This window comes from Leucopleurus acutus (assembly GCF_964270905.1).
Source record: "Leucopleurus acutus genome assembly, chromosome: 9".
Classification (NCBI taxonomy): Eukaryota; Metazoa; Chordata; class Mammalia; order Artiodactyla; family Delphinidae; genus Leucopleurus; species Leucopleurus acutus.
The window spans coordinates 102167069-102186770 of NC_139144.1; the positions used below are offsets into that span (position 1 = coordinate 102167069).

The window sequence follows — 19702 nt, forward strand, 5'->3', positions numbered from 1 at the left end:
ATTATTGTGTTACTGTCGATTTCCTCTTTTATAGCTGTTCACAGTTGCCTTATGTATTTAGGTGCTCCTATGTTGGGTGCATATATATTTATAATTGTTATATCTTCTTGGATTGATCCCTTGATCATTATGTAGTGTCCTTCTTTGTCTCTTGTAACATTCTTTATTTTAAAGTCTGTTTTATCTGATATGAGTATTGGTACTCCAGCTTTCTTTTGATTTCCATTTGCGTGGAATATCTTTTTCCATCCCCTCGCGTTCAGTCTGTATGTGTCGCTAGTGGGTCTCTTGTAGACAACTCATATATATGAGTCTTGTTTTTGTATCCATTCAGCAAGCCTGTGTCTTTTGGTTGGAGCATTTAATCCATTCACGTTTGAGGTAATTATCGATATGTATGTTCCTATGACCATTTTCTTAATTGTTTTTGGTTTGTTTTTGTAGCTCCTTTTCTTCTCTTGTGTTTCCCACTTAGAGAAGTTCCTTTAGCATTTGTTGTAGACCTGGTTTGGTGGTGCTGAATTCTCTTAGCTTTTGCTAGTCTGTAAAACTTTTGATTTCTCCATCGAATCTGAATGAGATCCTTGCTGGGTAGAGTAATCTTGGTTGTAGGTTCTTCCCTTTCATCACTTTAAGTATATCATGCCACTCCCTTCTGGCTTGTAGAGTTTCTGATGAGAAATCAGCTGTTAACCTTATGGGAGTTCCCTTGTATGTTATTTGTCGTTTTTCCCTTGCTGCTTTCAAGTTTTTCTTTGTCTTTAAGTTTTGCCAATTTGATTACTACATGTCTCGGTGTGTTTCTCCTTGGGTTTATCCTGTATGGGACCCTCTGAGCTTTGTGGACTTGAGTGGCTATTTCCTTTCCCATGTTAGGGAAGTTTTCGACTATAATCTCTTCAAATATTTTCTCAGGTCCTTTCTCTCTCTCTTCTCCTTCTGGGACCCCTATAATGCAACTGTTGTTGCGTTTAATGTTGTCCCAGAGATCTCCTAGGCTGTCTTCATTTCTTTTCATTCTTTTTTCTTTATTCTGTTCCGCAGCCGTGAATTCCACCATTCTGTCTTCCAGGTCACTTATCCGTTCTTCTGCCTCAGTTATTCTGCTATTGATTCCTTCTAGTGTAGTTTTCATTTCAGTTATTGTATTGTTCATCTCTGTTTGTTTGTTCTTTAATTCTTCTAGATCTTTGTTAAACATTTTTGCATCTTCTCGATCTTTGCCTCCATTCTTTTTCCGAGGTCCTGGATCATCTTCACTATCATTATTCTGAATTCTTTTTCTGGAAGGTTGCCTATCTCCACTTCATTTAGTTGTTTTTCTGGGGTTCTATCTTGTTCCTTCATCTGGTGCATAGCCCTCTGCCTTTTCATCTTGTCTGTCTTTCTGTGAATGTGGTTTTTGTTCCACAGGCTGCAAGATTGTAGTTCTTCTTGCTTCTGCTGTCTGCCCTCTGGTGGATGAGGCTATCTAAGAGACTTGTGCAAGTTTCCTGATGGGAGGGACTGGTGGTGGGTAGAGCTGGCTGTTGCTCTGGTGGGCAGAGCTCAGTAAAACTTTAATCCGCTTGACTGCTGGTGGGTGGGGCTGGGTCCCCTCCCTGTTGGTTGTTTGGCCTGAGGCGATCCAACCCTGAGCCTACCTGGGCGCTTTGGTGGGGCTAATGGCAGACTCTGGGAGGGCTCACACCAAGGAGTACTTCCCAGAACTTCTGCTGCCAGTGTCCTTGTCCTCATGGTGAGACAGAGCCACCCCCGAACTCTGCAAGAGACCCTCCAACACTAGCAGGTAGGTCTGGTTCAGTCTCCCCTGGGGTCACTGCTCCTTCCCCTGGGTCCCGATGCACACACTACTTTGTGTGTACCCTCCAAGAGTGGAGTCTTTGTTTCCCCCAGTCCTGTCGAAGTCCTGCAATCAAATCCCGCTAGCCTTCGAAGTCTGATTCTCTAGGAATTCCTCCTCCCGTTGCTGGACCCCCAGGTTGGGAAGCCTGACGTGGGGCTCAGAACCTTCACTCCAGTGGGTGGACTTCTGTGGTATAAGTGTTCTCCAGTGTGTGAGTCACCCACCCAGCAGTTATGGGTTTTAATTTTATTGTGATTGCACCCCTCCTACCGTCTCATTGTGGCTTCTCCTTTGTCTTTGGATGTGGGGTATCTTTTTTGGTGAGTTCCATTGTCTTCCTGTTGATGATTGTTCAGCAGTTAGTTGTGATTCCGGTGTTCTCGCAGGAGGGAGTGAGAGCACGTCCTTCTACTCTGCCATCTTGAACCAATCTCGCTGGATTTTCTTGTTACCAAAATAAAATGAAAGACTTCACTCACCAGGATAATTAATTAACTGATTGGAGTCTATTTATCTTCCTTTGTCGTGTAGACTATGTAAAAAGTGGAAAAATAAAATGTATCTTCCATTTGACATATTTAATATGAATTTAGTTCTATAATTGCATATACTTTTGCTATATTTTCTCCCTCAATATTACCAGCTGTATTTGACACATTAATATTAAATATTGTGTAATCAGTTGAAGTTTTTTGTTATGAACTTATTACAATAGGAATTGTTCTAAGAAACAAACATGTAAGGCAGTATTAAAATGTGAGCAAAATGTGTTTTGTTTTTTCTTAAATAAATGATTATTGTCTTTAAAAAACATTTTGGGGCTTCCCTGGTGGCGCAGTGGTTGAGAGTCTGCCTGCCGATGCAGGGGACACGGGTTTGTGCCCCGGTCTGGGAAGATCCCACGTGCCACGGAGCGGCTAGGCCTGTGAGCCATGGCCTGTGAGCCATGGCCGCTGAGCCTGTGTGTCCGGAGCCTGTGCTCCACAATGGGAGAGGCCACAACAGTGAGAGGCCCGCATACCGCAAAAGAAAAAAAAAAACATTTTGTATATCATCTTATTCTTTATTTCTAATTTTATTGTATTTTGAGTATAAAAAGTGATCTGAATAAAATTGGTTATTTGGAATTTGTTATAATTTGCTTACAGCCAGTTTTTGTAAATATTCCATGTATATTTGAAAAGAACATAGAAATCTCTAATTGTTTGGATAACATTAAATATGCTTTTCAAATTTTCTATATACTTACTAATTTTTGTCTGTTTTATCAATTACAGAGAAAGAGGTATATAGAAGCATTCCATTGTGGGTTTTTTTCAATTTTTTCCTCATAATTCTGTCATTTTTTGCTTTATATATTTTGAAATCATGCTGTTAGCTACATTATATCATACTTTTTTTCACAATATAGTGACCTTTTTATCCTAGTAATAGTTTTTGCTTTAAAGCCTGTTTTGTCCAATGGTATTACTATGCCAGCTTTCTTTTGGTTAGTGTTTGCTGGTGTGTCTTTTTTTTCCCTCCCAATTCTTTACTTTACTCTATACTGTGTCCTTAAGTTTTAGATATCTCTTGTAAACAGCATGTGACAGAATGTCAAGTGTCTTTTTGCCCTTGTCTGGGCATTGAGGCTAAGGCCCAGAGCTGAGGACAAAAGGCATAACCTACCCCATGTTTTGATTTTGTGTGGTCAGAAGGCGTGGGAACTGTCACTTACCTACAGAGCTTACTAGGAGGCACCACTTAAGAACTGAGACTATCCCCGTGCCCGCCCCCCAACCCCTGCATAAAGAGACTAGAGAGAACAGGTTTCTGGGCCGTCCCTCCCTTTCCACGATGCGAGAGAGTTCTTGGTCCTCTTTTGTGGAGCCCAGAAGTATGGCTCAGTGTCCTTTGCAGTCTCCCTCTTCCATTACAGAGAAGAAGAGGACGGTGCTTGATCCATGTCCCCTGTAGGTGTGGGCACACTGGAACGTGGAAACAGACAATTTTTAACATAGAGATTTCTGAAGGCTTAAAAACATCACCAGAAAGACACTAGGCTACTCCCACCCCATTCCAGTTCCCCTCAACCTCTGATGGTGCAGTATACAACCCAAGCAACTTCCTTGCTTTCTTGTAAAGAGCATGGGGGTTGGGGGAGGGGCAGGGACTCTGCTGTGCCCACATCCCACAGGCCCACATGGCCACAGGCCACTTGATGGGTGCCTACCTCTGGGAAGAGCTAGGGACAGAAATTTCTAGTTACCCCTCTGGGAGTGAGTCTCAGTGTCAGAGTGGGACAGAGTGAAGCTGAGCACTACCCCAAGGTAACCTCACATACTGCCTACCTGGAAACCACCATAGCAGCAGAGGCCCACGGTCCCAGGTGGGACCCAGCGGTGGGAGGGTTCCAGTCAACACAGAAAACCACGTCCTCCTTCACCTCCTTTTTGAACGCTCCATGCTTTGGCCAAAAGTGAGGCTTTGCAAAAGCCTAAGTTAGAGTGTGGGTGGAGGAAGCTTGGAAGACCAGAGAGAAAAACGAAGAAGGGTTTGAAAAGCAGACCGCATGCCCTCTTCACCTCAAGCCGCTAGTGCCCCAGACAGATCTAGCCTGAACTGGCGTGGAGGGGACCCCAGCTCTGACTGAGTTCAAACACAGTTCAGACTGAGGCTGAAATGAGACTCTCTGACAAGAGAAAGTGATGAAACATTTTGGAATTTCAAAAAGATGTCATGATTGTACTGAATAACCAGTAAGAAAACAAGGGTTGACATAACACAATTATGTGGCAGTCATGGGAGAAAGGGAAACTATTTTATGTTTATGCCCCAATGAATTAATGTTTCTCATAAAACTTCATAGAGCTGGATTTTTGTTTAGTTTTATAATCTGACAATTTGTCTTTCAACTGGAGAGCTTATTTTCTTTATATTTATTGTGAATATAGATATATATGGATTTTTTTCTATCATCTTATTTTGTGATCTTTATTTACTGTAACTTTGCTTCCTTCCCCCTTTCCCTACCTTTTGTTAGATTAATCAGGTTTTCTTTATTCATCTCTTCTCCCTCTGCTAGGAGCCATTCTACCTCTGTTCTTTCAGCAGCTGTGATGAACATAGTAAATATGTATATTTGACTTACGAAGTCTAAATGTAATTGCTGTCTCTGCCCTTCTCTTGAAATCACCAAGACCGTAGGATACTTTCTTTGAAGTCATGTTCTATCCTTCTTACATGTTGTCTAGTATTGTAGTTCCATTTGTTTTGTATCCCCCAAACTTGTCTTTATTATTGTCTTACAAAGTCAATGCATGTTGAGATTTACCCATGTTTACTAAATTTGTTTTGCTCACCACTCTCCTTGTGTCCTTCTTCTTACTGAGTTCAAGTTTCCTCTTCTCAAAGGATAGTCCTCAGTAGTTTTTCAGTGAGGGTTTATAAATGGTACATTTCCAGTTTTTATTTTCTGGAACTGTCTTTATTTGGTTTTGCTCGTGTGTGACAATTGATCAGGGTATAAAATCTAGGTTGACAGTTATTTTCCCTCACCACTGTGTAGGTGTTCGTCCATTGTCTTCTGACCTTTATTTTTATCATAGAAGAGTCTACTGTCAATCTAGTAGTTCTTTCTTTGATGTCAATCTGTCTTTTTCTCTGGTTGCTTTTAGGATTTCTTCTTTGTTTTTGGTGTTCTAGTTTCGCCACAATGTATATACAAGTGGATTTACATTTGTGTGTCTTGGATTTGAGGATTTATATCTTTCATCAGTTCTTGAAGACTGTTATTCTTTCAAAAAATATTTATTTTCTTCTAATTTCCTAATTATCTCTTTCTAGATAAGAAAATCTGATTTGATAGATGTATGGTCAGTGTTCCTAGTCTATGTTCTTAACATACCATATGTTTCCATCCATCATTTTATCTGTCTTTCATTCTGGGTACTTTCCTCATCTATCTTTCATTTAATGAATTCTTCCCAGCTGTGTCTAGGTCTGCTGTTTAACCTTAACCAGTCCATTGAGTTTTTTAATTTCAGTGACTCTATTTTTTCTCATGCTTTCTTTTTAAAATGTTTCTTTTTAGTAGTGTCTTGATTTTTCTTAAGGTTTGGTGATTTCTGTTTACCTTGCTTTTACCATGCTGCTGCTTCTACTTTTTTGCCCTTAGTTTTTAGAAATTATAAAAATATTCACATTATAGTCTGTTTTGAATTATTTTACCTGAATTCAAGTTCCTGGATATTTACTCCTGCCCTTTCGTTATATTCTCAATAATGGTGGACTGTTTCCTTGTGGGTTTTGCAGTTTCTGATTGTGAGTTTATATTGAGCTGGGCTTGTGGTCTGGATTGTGGGATAGTTCCTCCTGTTTTTGTTTCCTTCAATCAGAGACCTCAAGTGCTTTCATTGGCCTAGGTCCAATTTTTATGTCAATTTATCAGCCCCGAAGGTAATGTAAAATTTGAATCCCGATCTCCATAAGGTACTATCTGTGGTTTTGGATTCTCAAGGAAGATATCACCCCATCCACTACCATCACCCAGAGCCCAGCCTGAGATAGATAAGCTTTTTGTCACTGTGGCAAGCATGGAGATATGCCACTCAGACCTCTGTTCAAGAGCTTACGATTCAGCTACAAGAAGTGCAGTTAACTGACCAGTTACACCTCTAGGAAATGCCTTGGCTTTCCAGCTGAGGCCATGCTTTTCTTGGACAGCCCCAGGCAATGAGTAAGCAGGTGGGGTCCTAGGCCTGGTCATTTCTTCCCAACACAGGACTCCTCTAACGGGCAATATTTGCTCTAGAACCCTTTGTTTAGTTGGCTGAAACTTTGTCAGAGCTGCATAATGGTCTGTTCCTGCTGCCCAAAACTGCTTCTTCTCCTCTTTCCTTTCACGGATGTTGGATATGTGTCCTGGTCTGAGACTTTGCCTGCAAAACCCTGCTTCCTCCTCCTTTTACCTTTCATAGGCATCATTCTCCTCTTGTACTTCAAACTATGTCTCAGCATCTGCTTCCTGAGGACCCAAGTAACACATCATCTTTTGATGTTAGGATGCATTGTTTGTGAACCATGTATTTTCTGAAGATGAGGCCTTGAAGGGACTTTATCTGGAGGTGTTAGTTCCAACTTCTCACCTCCATGGACCCAAGGCCCACTCCAGGTAGGTGCAGCAGCTCCTCATAGGCTTCCAACATGGCTGCTCTGTTCTGTCTTTGTTTCTGGCACAATAGGATCTCCCTTTATTCCTTTCTATATTAGCTCTATATTTAAAATTACGTTTATTATATCCCATCTGGAATTCCTAGGTATTTGTATCAGGAGTGTGTTCAGTATTTTGTGTTTATTACTTTTTGACAAAGAATTTTCTTAAGACAGAAATTAAGTATATATACTTAATGTCTAAACCGTGCTTTTAATGTTTTTAGATAATCATATACAAACTGTACAATACTCAGGGTGAAAAGAAACGTGACAATTACGCAAATCAGGAACTTTGTTTTACAGCTGCTGTCAGGGAATAAAGCCTTCCTTGTGATTTGTAAGTCCCTTGCTTCTTTTATTTTTTAATTGAAGTTTAGTTGATTTACAATATTGTGTTAGTTTCAGGTGACAGCAAAGTGATTCACATCTATTTTTTCAGATTTTTTCCATTATAGGTTATTACAAAATATTGAATATAGTTCCCTGTGCTATACAGTAAATCTGTGTTGCTTATCTATTTTATGTATAGTAGATTCTTAACCACAGGCAGATTCTTAACCACTGCGCCACCAGGGAAGCCCCTATGTATTTTATATACAGTAGTGTGTATCTGTTAATCCCATACTCCTAATTTATCTCTCCCCTCCCTTTCCCCTTTGGTAACTGTTAGTTTGTTTTCTATGTCTGTGAGTCTGTTTCTGTTTTGTAACTAAATTCATTTGTATCATTTTTTAGATTCCATATATAAGTGATATCATATCATATTTGTCTTTGTCTGATTAGTATGATAATCTCTGGGTCCATCCATGTTGCTGCAAATGGCAATATTTCATTATTTTTTTTATGGATCAGTAATATTTCATTGTATATGTATACCACATCTTTTTAAACCAATCATCTGTTGATGGGCATCTGGGTTGTTTCCATGTCTTGGTTATTGTAAATAGTGCTGAAATGAACATTGGGGTGCATGTATCTTTTTGATTTAGAGGTTTCACATTTCCTGGATATATGCCCAGGAGTGGGATTGCTGGATCATATGGTGACTCTATTTTTAGTTTTTTAAGGAACTTCCGTACTGTTCTCCATAGTGGCTGCACCGGTTTACATTCCCACCAACAGTGTAGGAGGGTTCTCTTTTCTCCACACTCTCTCCAGCATTTATTATTTGTAGAATTTTTAATTATGGCCATTCTGACTGGTGTGAGGTGGTACCTCGTTGTAGTGCTGATTTGCATTTCTCTAATGATTAGCAATGTTGAGCATCTTTTCATGTACTTGTTGGCCATCTGTATGTCTTCCTTGGAGAAATGTCTATTTAGGTCTTCTGCCCATTTTTTGATTGGGTTGTTTTTTTGACATTGAGCTGTATGAGTTGCTTGTATGTATATTTTGGAAATTACCCCCTTGTTGGTCGCATCATTTTATTGCTCCATTTTTACACATACACCTTTATACACATTTCCAGGAACACATGATATACAAAGTAAGAGAGAGTCCCGTGAGATGACAGATGGAGTCTGAACAAGTGTCCATGGAAAAACAGGGGAGGCATCAATTCCACCTGCAGAAACTGCGGAAGGCTGGGTGAGGTTGAGCCATGAACTGAGGGGTAAGAAGGAGTGCACCAGGTGGATGGGGCAGTGGGGCAAAGGGAAGGAGGACATCGTCTGCAGCGGGAACAGCATGTGCAGAGATGAGGAACAGCACAGTGCTCTGGGAAGGGCAGGTGGTTCAGTTCATCTAGAGCATGAGATGCAAGGGGAGTTGCAGGAGATGACAGGGAAGGAGCCACCTCATGAGGGGTCAGAAATGTCGTGCTGAAGTTTAGATTCTCAGTGCAGGTGGTGGAGTTGCTGGAGGACTTTAAAACCGGGAATGAGAGGGATCAGATCTCCCAGGTAGAAAGGTCACTTTGGGCCTGCGTGAGGGATGGAGAAGTGCAGGATGGGGTAGGAGCCACAGACTTGAGACCCAGGACTTCTGGCAAGCCTTCACTGATGTGGAAGAAAGACTGATAAACGACAGAGAAAAAGAGAGAAGGTGACAGGAACTTTAGAGGAGGAGGGGGCGTCTTCCCCAGGATGGAGACGCAAAGGAGAGTAACAGTCACATGTGGCCAGCACAATCTTAAAAGATCTTGAGGCTGTTGAAATGGTTAAGGTGCAGCTGACCCACCTTGTCTTCAGTCTGCCTGTAAACATGACAATGATGTAGCACTACTACTTAACAATGGAGAGTCGGAAGGGATGGTGACCATCTTTGGAAGCATAGGAATGAGAACAAAGTTGGAAAAAGATGAAGGTAAAGAAAGATGTCAGGAGGAGGCAGGCAGCAGACAGGTACATTTTGATGGGCAACAGAGGGTGGCCGATATGAAGGAATGACTGGGAATGATGAACCTCGAGTGTTCTCGTTTTGGCAGGTTATTTCAGTGCCAGAACATACAGGAGCATCCCAGGGAGGATCTGGTCTGGCCTCGGAGAGGTGATGAGTGTTGTTCTGAGATTTGGGAAGTGTGGTAAGTCAAATAATGCCCCCCCCCACCCGTGAAAGCTGTCCACATCCTAATTCCCAGAACCTGTGTAGCCTTATAGTATGGCAAAGGGGACTTTGCAGATGTGATTAAATTAGGATCTTTGGATGCAGAGATCATTCTCGATTATCTGGGCAGGCCCAATGAAATTGCAAGAGTCTTTATGAGAGGGGGATAAGAGGGTCAAAGTAAAAAAAAAAGATGTAATGATTGAAGCAGAGGTTGGAGTGATTCCCTTTGAAGATGAAGGAAGGGGCCACAAGCCAAGGAATGCAGGTGGCCTCAAGAAGTTGGAAAAGGCGAGAAAATGGATTCTCCTCTAGAGTCTCCAGAAGGAATGCAGCCCTGATGACACCTTGATTGTAGCTCTATATGACTCATTTTGGACTCCTGACCTCCAGAAATGTAAGGTAAATCTGGTTGGTTTAAGCCATGAAGTTTGTGGTAATTTGTTACAGCAGCAATAGGAAGCTAATACCAGGGACCACTGTGCTTTGGCCTAAGTGGAATTCTTTTTTTTGTTTTTTTTTGGGTTCTTTTGCAGTATGCGGGCCTCTCACTGTTGTGGCCTCTCCCGCTGCAGAGCACAGGCTCCGGACGCGCAGGCTCAGCGGCCATGGCTCACAGGCCCAGCCACTCCGCGGCATGTGGGATCTTCCTGGACCGGGGCACGAACCTGTGTCCCCTGCATCGGCAGGCGGACTCTCAACCACTGCACCACCAGGGAAGCCCAGTGGGATTCTTTTGAGCCGTGGCAGAGCAAGCGTTCCCAGGGAGTTTGGGAGTCGTGGTGGGGTCCCCGTTCCACAGAGCTTGTCTGGTCTCCCTCACTGATTGGGCACCCCTGCTGGATGTCTGAGACGGACCTCAGCCTCCCCCTCCCCACTGCCTAAAACCTTTCCTCCCATGCCCTCTGTCTTGGAGAGCACCTGAGCCAGACCTTAGGAGTCATCCTTTCCTGGGCCTCGGATGGGGTTCTGGCGTGACACGCAGGCAGCATGAGGGCGTGAGAATGCATGTGAGGATGGGCGAGGGTGTGGTGGTGGAGGAGCCGCCCCGCCAGCCGGGCAGACACCACATGCATCCCGGTTGGCTTCCAAGCACGAGAGACATGTCCAGTGGGGGCGGTGGGCCAGAAGCACGGCAGAGAGGTCAGGGCTGCTGAGAAGGAATGAGACGCCATGGCCTGTGCCCGCCATCTCACAATGGGCCTGGATGAGAGCCACTCCCCTTCCTTCTCCGCATCCCACTCCCACGCCTTCTGTGGCAAATTCGAGTGGAGTTTTAAATTTTTTACATTTTCATTTTCTTAAAAAGACAACAATCAAAACAAAAGAGACTGAAAACGAAACATGAGATAGAATGTTAACAAGTGTTAACCCTAGTTGGTGGGAATATGGGTGTCAGCTGGCCTGGCTCAAATGCCATTGGAGGGATTTCACTCCAAGACCAGGGTTACAGCCACTGCAGGCAGCCCAGATCCTTTCTTGGCCTCTGCCCAGCCAAGAAAAGATGTAAAGAGAAAACATCCAGCTTCAGTTCTTCTTTGATACCCTGCAATTTTTTCTTCCTATCTTCATGTACATGATCTCATACTAAACTAAATGACAAAAACCATGACTATATTCTGAAGCGAGGTGACTGGATGTGGTTTTATTTTCCCTCCAGGTGTCGGTTTTATCTCCACAGAGTCACACTTCTCTGGATTCTCCCATCCCAGCTCTCAGGGACAGCTGCCTCCCTGGGTCCAAGGCCACCCTGAGGAGGGCGCAGAGAAAGCCGACTGCACCGCTGCCGTGGGGGATGCATGTAGTGGCGCCAGGGCCAAAGACGCGGGTCTAAGAACAGGACCCACCAAACCGCCTCGGTGCTGGTTAGGTTTTATTTTAACAGGAGGTCTCCTCTTCATTTGTTTCTCAAAATATCAGTTATATCAATATTAGAAGTGTAAACTGGTACAAAATATACAGTACATAGAAACAATCTTCTTAACTAGTCTATTGCCTAATAAAAGTACGCACAAGGGAGCTGAATGAACAGAAGTGACGGTCTCCCCCCCTCGGGAAACAAGTTCCCCAGAGGACAAGGAACCAGCGTCTGCTTCAACAAAACGGGAATGGATACTCGTGTGGCAGAGACAGCATTGGGGTGGAATCAAGAAACCTTGGCCCATTTCTAATTCCACCTTCAAGATGTCAGCCAGGGAACGAGCAAACCCTGCCCCTGGCCCAGCCCCTCAACCCCGACCCCTCCCGGGGGTGAGCGCCCACCGGCCGCCACTTGGCTAAAGCTTGAGGCCTGATGATTTTGCTCAGGCAGATGTGGGGCAAACCTTCTAAGAGGGCAAAATGAGAAGCTTTCCTCCCCCAAACTGATGCTCCAGAAGGATGAGCCAAGTCTGACCTGAGCCTCTTCCCCAGTGCCTGCACTCGTCGTGCACACGGGGTGCGAGGCGGAGATGGGTCCCCTCTGAGTAGCTTATTGCCTCATCTCTCACAGGAAAGGATGCTCGTCCGGCGTGCTTCACTAGGGCACAGTAACGATCAAATGAGGTTCCGTGTGAAAGCGTCTGAACAGCGACAACACACACCACACCAAGAGAAAAGGAAACGAGCATCTTACAGGAGCAGAGGGCAGCCCCTCCCCTGTGTGGGTCGGCAGGTGAGGCTCTGTTCCCGGCCCTGCTTCTGCAGCCCCTGCCTCACGCCTGCATCCCTAACGGTGCTTACGGACAGCTCTCCTTTACGAGGCCCAGAAGTCACGGGGCGGGGCGGGGGGGGGGGTGGGGAGCGGCAGAGCGCCTGCGCACGGCGGGCACTTGGCGCAGAGGAGAGGCAGGTGCTGAGAGACGCCGGCCTACTGCTCGTCAGTCCTCCTGCCCGCGAGCTGAGGCTGGGCTTCCACGGCGCCCGGCTGGCCTTACTTCCCAGCCTGGCCCTGGGCAGAGCCCGGTCTCCGCTCCCCTGGGGCTGTGTGCAGAGACCGGCCCATCCCTAGGGGTCACTGAGGCCAGGGAGGTCCAGGTCCCTCCTCGCCCGCGTCCCCGGCCAGCCAAGCTTCCGTCGCACCCTCTGTCAGACTTGGTAAGGACACAGCCCACAGCACACACACGCACTCCAGAAACCAAAGGTACACTACGAAGTTTAAACTGCTGCTACTACTATTTAACGGCTTTCTCTTCAAGAATTAGAAAAAAAAAAAAGTTCCGTAATTAAATTACTTAAAATTCTATGCTGCTCAGTTTCACAATCAGAGAATTCTACTTTGTTTAGAGGTGGGAGCTGCGTTGTCTGGTAGTTTCTCCCGCTCCAGTGATCGGTTCAGCAACTGGGAATCTGGTTCTCCCCCAGGCTCCGTTCCGCCTCAAAGCTTTTCGCACCACCCTGCTGTCTGGAGAAGCGCCTCTTTACACTTGGGCCTGCGGGGGTCGCCCGCGGGGGCCTCACAGGTCCCCGCCGTCGGTGGGTCCCAGGACACTCAGGCCACAAGTCCAGTCGGTCACGAGGTCCGTGGAGGCCAAGGGTCCTTTGGAGGCGGGGCTCTTGAAGGGGTCGGGGGGCACGGCAGGCAGCGGCGGCAGGGGCTGGCCCCGGGCCGGCTTGGCGCCCGCTGCGTGGTTGCGCTGGTGCTTGCGGAGGTGGTCCTTGCGGATGAAGCTCTTGCCGCACACGGTGCAGGTGAAGGGCCGCACGCCCGTGTGCGTGCGGTAGTGGTCGATGAGCTTGGAGCGCTCGGTGAAGCGCTTCTCGCACTCGGTGCAGGGGAAGGGCCGCTCGCCCGTGTGCAGCATGCGGTGCCGGATGAGGTGCGCCGGCCGCGTGAAGCAGCGGCCACACTCGCCGCACCGCAGGCCGCTGCCGTCCCGCGCGCCGCCCGCCGCCCCCGGCGCCCCGTCGGGCAGCCCCCCGCAGCTGCGCTGGTGCGCGCTCAGGCTGACCTGCAGCTGGAAGCTCTTCCCGCACGCGGCGCACGTGAACGGCCGCCCCCCCGGGGGGGCCGCCGGGTGTTTCTTCAGGCCCGGCTTGTGGCCAAAGCCTTTGGTCCGGCCGGGGTACTTGCAGGGGTCGCTGAAGGGTCTCGGGGCCTGGCCGGGGTCCAGCACGGCCTCTCCGTTGTCGGGCGAGGAGTAGGCCAGACCCTCAGGCCCGGTCCTCGGGTTCAGGCTCGCGGGAGGCTTACACCTGAAATTCCAGCCCCACCGGACCCCCCCGAAGAGCCAGTCCCCTGGAGGGGTCTCGTCCTGGGTCACCGCGGGGCTGGGCTCGCCCAGCTCGCGCTCGGGCCGGGCGGGCTCTCTCAGCCCCAGCACGGGGTCCTGGCTGGGGAAGGAGCTGCCCTGGCTCTCCCAGGCTCCTTCCTGGACAGGACTAGGGAAGAACCTTGTGGCTTGGCCTGGTCCGAACAGGGTCGCGTGGGCTTCTAGGTCAGTAGGATGCACTGGTGTGGCCACTACCTCCTCTTCCTGGACTTCGGTTTTTATCACAATCTTTACATCTGCTGAGAAAGAGACAGAAAGACCAGGTATCATTCTGTCCCCTCCCCACTTACAAAGGGAAGCTCTTTCATCGGGACATTTGGCCCAACTACGGCCACTCTGAGCCCTAGTCTCGAAGCCTCCGGATCCAACCATTTCAGCAGAGATGCCCCAGGCAGTCAGGTGGCTGCCTCAAACCGTGGGTGAGGACATCGTGTTCCAGACCTTCACCACAGGTAAAGCAACCAGCCTATCTGCTCCCCTTGTTCTAGAACCTTCACCCCAGGAGAGCAACCACTGCATCTGCTCACCGCGTTCCATTTTCACTTTGGCTCTTATGCCAAGGAAGGAGCTCTGACCACTGGTGGCAATGCACCCGAGGGGCAAAAGCACAGAGCTGGGCTCAGGTTTATCTGAGACTGGAACGTGGCTCCCCACAGAGCAGCAGTGACCTCAGGCAAGCTCCTCTGTGAATACCCTGTTGCACAGGGCTGCATGAAGTTTAAACCGCACAGCACATGTGAAAGCACTTAGCATGCTGTTTTGCATGCATGAAGCATTCAGTAAATGTAGCCAGCTAGCTAATGATAAAAATATTAGTGCAGTAGTAGAAATGCGTTGGATTTTACGTAAATGTACTTGAATTTCAGGCCCTAGAGTTTTATATCAGGGATCTAGGCTTCTAGCACAATTTTGGGGTGCCAAAATATGACAGAAATTATTACTTAAAGTAACAGATAACTGCCTTTCAAGACAGAGTAGAAAACTAATACATAAATGAGGCAGTTCCTCCCAATTCGGGCCTGTGGACACCTGTCTTTGGTAGTGCTGATATCTAAGAAGCGGTTCTAGGTGGGTTTGGGTTTTTCCAGGTCAGAGCGGAGCCAGGGTTGCTGAGTCTGGGCAAGAGGTACATCCTCTTAAGGGTTCAGCTTGTCAGGATTGACTGGTTAACACAAGAAAGGAACTGTGGGAAAATGGACCGTCTCAAGAAAGACTGTTCAAGCCTAAGAATCTAGAAGGAGAAAAGGGACAGACTGTACAGAGTGTTCACATCACCGGCACCTAAATGCCTGCTGGCTGCACCACCAGGGGCCACGGCTGAGGCAGCCTCCGGGGCAGACATGAGCCCTTCCAGTCCTCCCTCCACACCCCGTACCTTCCGTGGAGGCGGCCGTGCTGAGCTTCAGCGTCCCGTCTGAGCAGGCGGAGGAGGGATGGTGAGGGGGGAGATCCGCCTGCCAGGAGGTGGGCGGGATAGTGGTTGAGAAGTTGGAGTGGACGCCTGCAGTGAAGAGAGAGCAGAGCCAGTGGGTCAGGGAAAGAAGCGGGCAGACCCCGTGGGAGAGGCGGAGCAGCTGCCCCGAGACCCCACCGGTGACTCTCCTGCCCGAGCACAACGACCCCACCTCTCCTGAACCAGTTTGCTTCTGTCCCCTTCTCTGAGGCACCCGGAAGCTCAGACGTCACACTCTTGTCACACAGCCCCTCTTTAATAGGAGGCAGCTGGTGATTTAAATGTCCAGTGCTGGGGCAAGAAGACCAGGAGGGGGCCGGCAAGAGTGAGGCGGAGGAATACCAGGACAAGAGCATCATGGAACCCAGAGGGACCAGCAAGATGTCCTTCGGGGCAACCCCTGCCATAAGGTGGGAAATCTTCTAAACTCGTCAGGCCAGAGCCCACAGCCCCCCGCAATGCTTGCAGGAACTTCTTCTCCCAGGTCCTGCCCTCAGTCCCTGCATCTGGTTCCTGCTGTCTGCTCCCAGCCTCAGCCACTCACCAGAGGCAGCGTCAGTAGAGACGTCTCCTGCTCCAGAGTCCAGCTGGCTGAGGCCCCACGGCTCCTCCCCGATGTCTGGCTGTCCGGCTGCCCACGCCTCCACGCCTAGAGCCTGCTGCTCCTGGAGCTGGAGCTCCCCTTCCTGCTTGATCTGCATCAAGAGGTCAGGGGCAGGAACGGGGGGCCCTGAGCCTGAGAAGAAGAGAGTGCGTGAGTGACAGCATCAGGGGCCCTGGGGCGGACACACATCCAGCCAAGGAAAGGCACACAGGGCCTTGCAAAGGTCAAACAGCAAAAGAGCCTGGTGGAAAGGGAAGGCAAGAGCTCAAACAGGGACTGCAGGGTCTTCCAGGCAAAGCATGTGGTCACATGGTACTGAGCACACGGGTCAGGCAGGGAAAAGTGAGGAGTACAAAACGCATTCTCGGACTTCCCTGGTGGTGCAGTGGTTAAGAATCCGCCTGCCAATGCGGGGGACACGGGTTCCAGCCCTGGTCTGGGAAGATCCCACATGCCGCAGAGCAACTAAGCCCGTGCGCCACAGCTACTGAGCCTGCGCTCTAGAGCCCGCGAGCCACAACTACTGAGCCCGTGTGCCATAACCACTGAAGCCCGTGCGCCTAGAGGCCGTGCTCTGCAGCAAAAGAAGCCACCACAATGAGAAGCCCGCGCACCGCAACTAGAGAAAGCCCGCGCGCAGCAACAAAAACCCAACCTAACCAAAAATAAATAAATAAATAAATAAATAAATAAAAAACGCATTCTCAGGGCTGGATCTCTGGTCCATGGGCAAGACTGTGCTGCCCTAGGGAGGTCCTGCTCTCACTTTAAACACAGAAATGCTAGATAAAATCTACCCCCGTCCCCAAAACCTTACCCCTACACATGTATTTACGTGAGCACAAAAGAAAGATTCCAGATATAAGAATCAAAGAAAAGGGCTTCCCTGGTGGCACAGTGGTTGAGAGTCCGCCTGCCAATGCAGGGGGCGCGGGTTCGTGCCCCGGTCCGGCAGGATCCCACATGCCACGGAGCGGCTGGGCCCGTGGGCCATGGCCGCTGGGCCTGCGCGTCTGGAGCCTGTGCTCCGCAGCGGGAGAGGCCACGGCGGTGAGAGGCCCGTGTACCAAAAAAAAAAAAATTAAAAAGAAAAAAAAGAATCAAAGAAAAAACACAAAGTCAAATCAAGAGTTTGAGCAGGAACCAAGCAGAGCTGTTGAAACAGGATGCAGGCCTTAGGGGCGGGGCTTTGATGTCCGAGTGAGGTGAGAGCAGAGCTGAGCTGCCTGCATCAGCCAGGAGCCATGAGGCTCTGTCCCATCAGCTAGATGGGGACTAAAACCCCACCCACGCAGGGGCACAATAAGGAAGCTGCGTCTTGTCCTGGGCCATGGATGGAAAAGCCACCCATAATAGATTAGATACCCGTGTCCACACTAACTTCATACTAACCACGTGGTGCAGCTGAGAAGAGTTGAGAAATTCACAGAAAAATTGGCTGAGAACCACGGCAACCCAGGAGGGCCCCAAACAGAGGCAAATGCAAACCTGCCCATTAGGGGCACACCCACAAGGCAGGCCTTAAGGGGCCCCCACTAAAAGGCTAAACTTACAAACCAGAAGAGGAGCCAAACGGCATGAGAGCCATGGCAGAACTCACTCCTGCAAACTACAGAAAAGGAATAGGCCGAAGGATACAGTAGCATAAGTATGTTTAAAATATTCAAAGAAATGAAGGAACAGAATCTGTAAGGCAAGAACGGGAAATTATTTTTTAAAAGGCAGATGTGAAAGAGAACCAAATAGACATTCTAGAAATGACAAAAACAGTCACGGAAATAAAAAATACAATGGCTGGCTTAACAACAGAATGAACACAGTTGCAGAGAAAATTAGTGACTTAGAAGATGGATCTGGGGAAACAATCCAGAGTACAACACTGAGAGATAAAGAAATGAAAATATGAAAGAGAAGTTGAGACACGGAGGATTAAACGAGAAGTTCCAACATATGCTGGCAGAAATCCCAGAAGGAGGGAATAAGAAATGGATACGTGGCAACAGGTAAAGAAATAACGGCTGAGAATTTTCCAAAACTGAAGGCATGGTGAGCCCATGGTTTGAAGGAAAACACCACTTCCTAAGTAGGAGATAAAAAAGAATATAAACCTAGACAATATTCATGTGATATGGAACAGCAAAGACAAAGAGAAAATCTTAAAAGGCACCAGAGAGAAAAGAATGACATTCAGACTGAAAGCAGATTTCTATCAGCAAGTACGATGTCAGAAGATAATATTTTCAATATTTGACAGGGAAAATAGCTGTCAAAATGAGGCCAGTATAATTCTCATTGCACAAACTAGAGAACAGTGTATGAAAAAATTCATAAAATGGTCATTTATGAACAGGTACGCAAAGGTTCTAAATGAGAGAAATAGAAATCAAATCCTGTAATATGTTTTCAAAAAAGAAGAAGAGACAGTACATTATGAACAAACTGGGTTTCTCCTGAGAACTCAAGGATAAGCTGCCCCTGGACAATACAGTAACACAACTCACAAACAGATTAATGGAGAAAACAATAGTCATCTCAACAGACACAGACGCAGCATTCAACTCTTCCGTTTCTGGCATATGGCTGGCTAGCTGTGCAGAGAAACTCCTCTCAATATGGAGTATCTAAAAATGATGGGTAGAGTATAAAAACACACACATTTTTAAGCATGGATGACCTCTAAGAAAGCCTAAGTCAGCCACGGTAAACTGTAGGGCATCTCCCATTCCCCTACTGCTGGGCTGCAATGGACTGTGCACACCTGGGGCAGATAGATGTGAGAAGCCGGGTGCTTACGCAGGGTGGAAGGTTGGGCTGGAGACCCCTCACCACCACCACACACATAAACCTGGGACCAAAGAGCAATGTTCCCAGTGCACTAAACATAAAACAAAGGTGAAAACCTGCCCTGTGAAAGGCAACTGCCCATTCTGGCCTTTGGTCTTAGCTGAGCTGGGAGTTGACACACCCCAGGCTGGTGTTCCAAACTAATTAAAAATAATAACAGTTTAAGGAGGAAAAAATCTAAATGAGTCATTCTCAAGGGAGGCGTGGGGAAAAAAATAAATACAGAAAAGGCAGGGTTAAGGTCTCACAGCACAATTTAAGATGGTGGCTAAGAATCCAAACACCCTAGTGGCCATGGTCAACGTCAATGATCTAGACCAGCGCCGTACAACAGAGATCAAGGTGGGCCACATCTCTAATTTTAGGGTTGATAGTAGCTACCTTAGAAAAGTAGAAAGAAACAGGTGAAATAGTTTTAGCAATATTTTTTTAACCCAATATATCCAGAGTATTCATTTAGACATATTTCATCCCTTTAAGTGCTTGATAGTCACATGTGGCTGGTGCCACCTGTTCTGGACATTCCACACGTAAAGATGAGCAGACTAAAAACAAACAAGAAACTCAGCTACGTGTTTATAGGAGACACACCTAAAACAGAAGGACGCAAAAGCAGTGTGAGACGATAAAAGATACGCTAAGTCAAATAAACAATTAAAAACAAAAAGATGTGGTTATACCATATCAGATGAAATAGACTTAAAAAGAAAAGTATCCATAGAAATAAAAAAGAATCACTGCACAATGGTAAACTGACCAGAAAGATACAATAATTCTATGATTTAAAGCTAATAACACAGCTTCAAAATAATCAATCAAAACTGACAGAACTCCAGGAGAAATGAACAAACCCACCTCCTCTGTGGGGGACTGACACACCATCTTCCATAACGGGCAAACCAAGCCAACCGAAGATTATAGGATCTGAACGGCACTATTAACAAACTGACCAGATGGACATAAGCATA

The 19702-nt window shown here is 47.1% G+C and overlaps 1 protein-coding gene across 1 annotated transcript in view; it reads right to left on the reverse strand.

Moving 5' to 3' along the window:
- Window positions 1-19702, reverse strand: part of LOC309966664 (uncharacterized protein) — a 66856-nt gene that overhangs the window by 35227 nt on the left and 11927 nt on the right. Inside the window, exons 5-7 of the mRNA XM_082846867.1 lie at window positions 15831-16022; window positions 15209-15334; window positions 13022-14072 (exon numbers count right to left, since the gene is read on the reverse strand). Of these exons, the coding sequence (XP_082702993.1) occupies window positions 13022-14072; window positions 15209-15334; window positions 15831-16022 (1369 nt within the window). The remainder of the gene's footprint in view (window positions 1-13021; window positions 14073-15208; window positions 15335-15830; window positions 16023-19702) is intronic.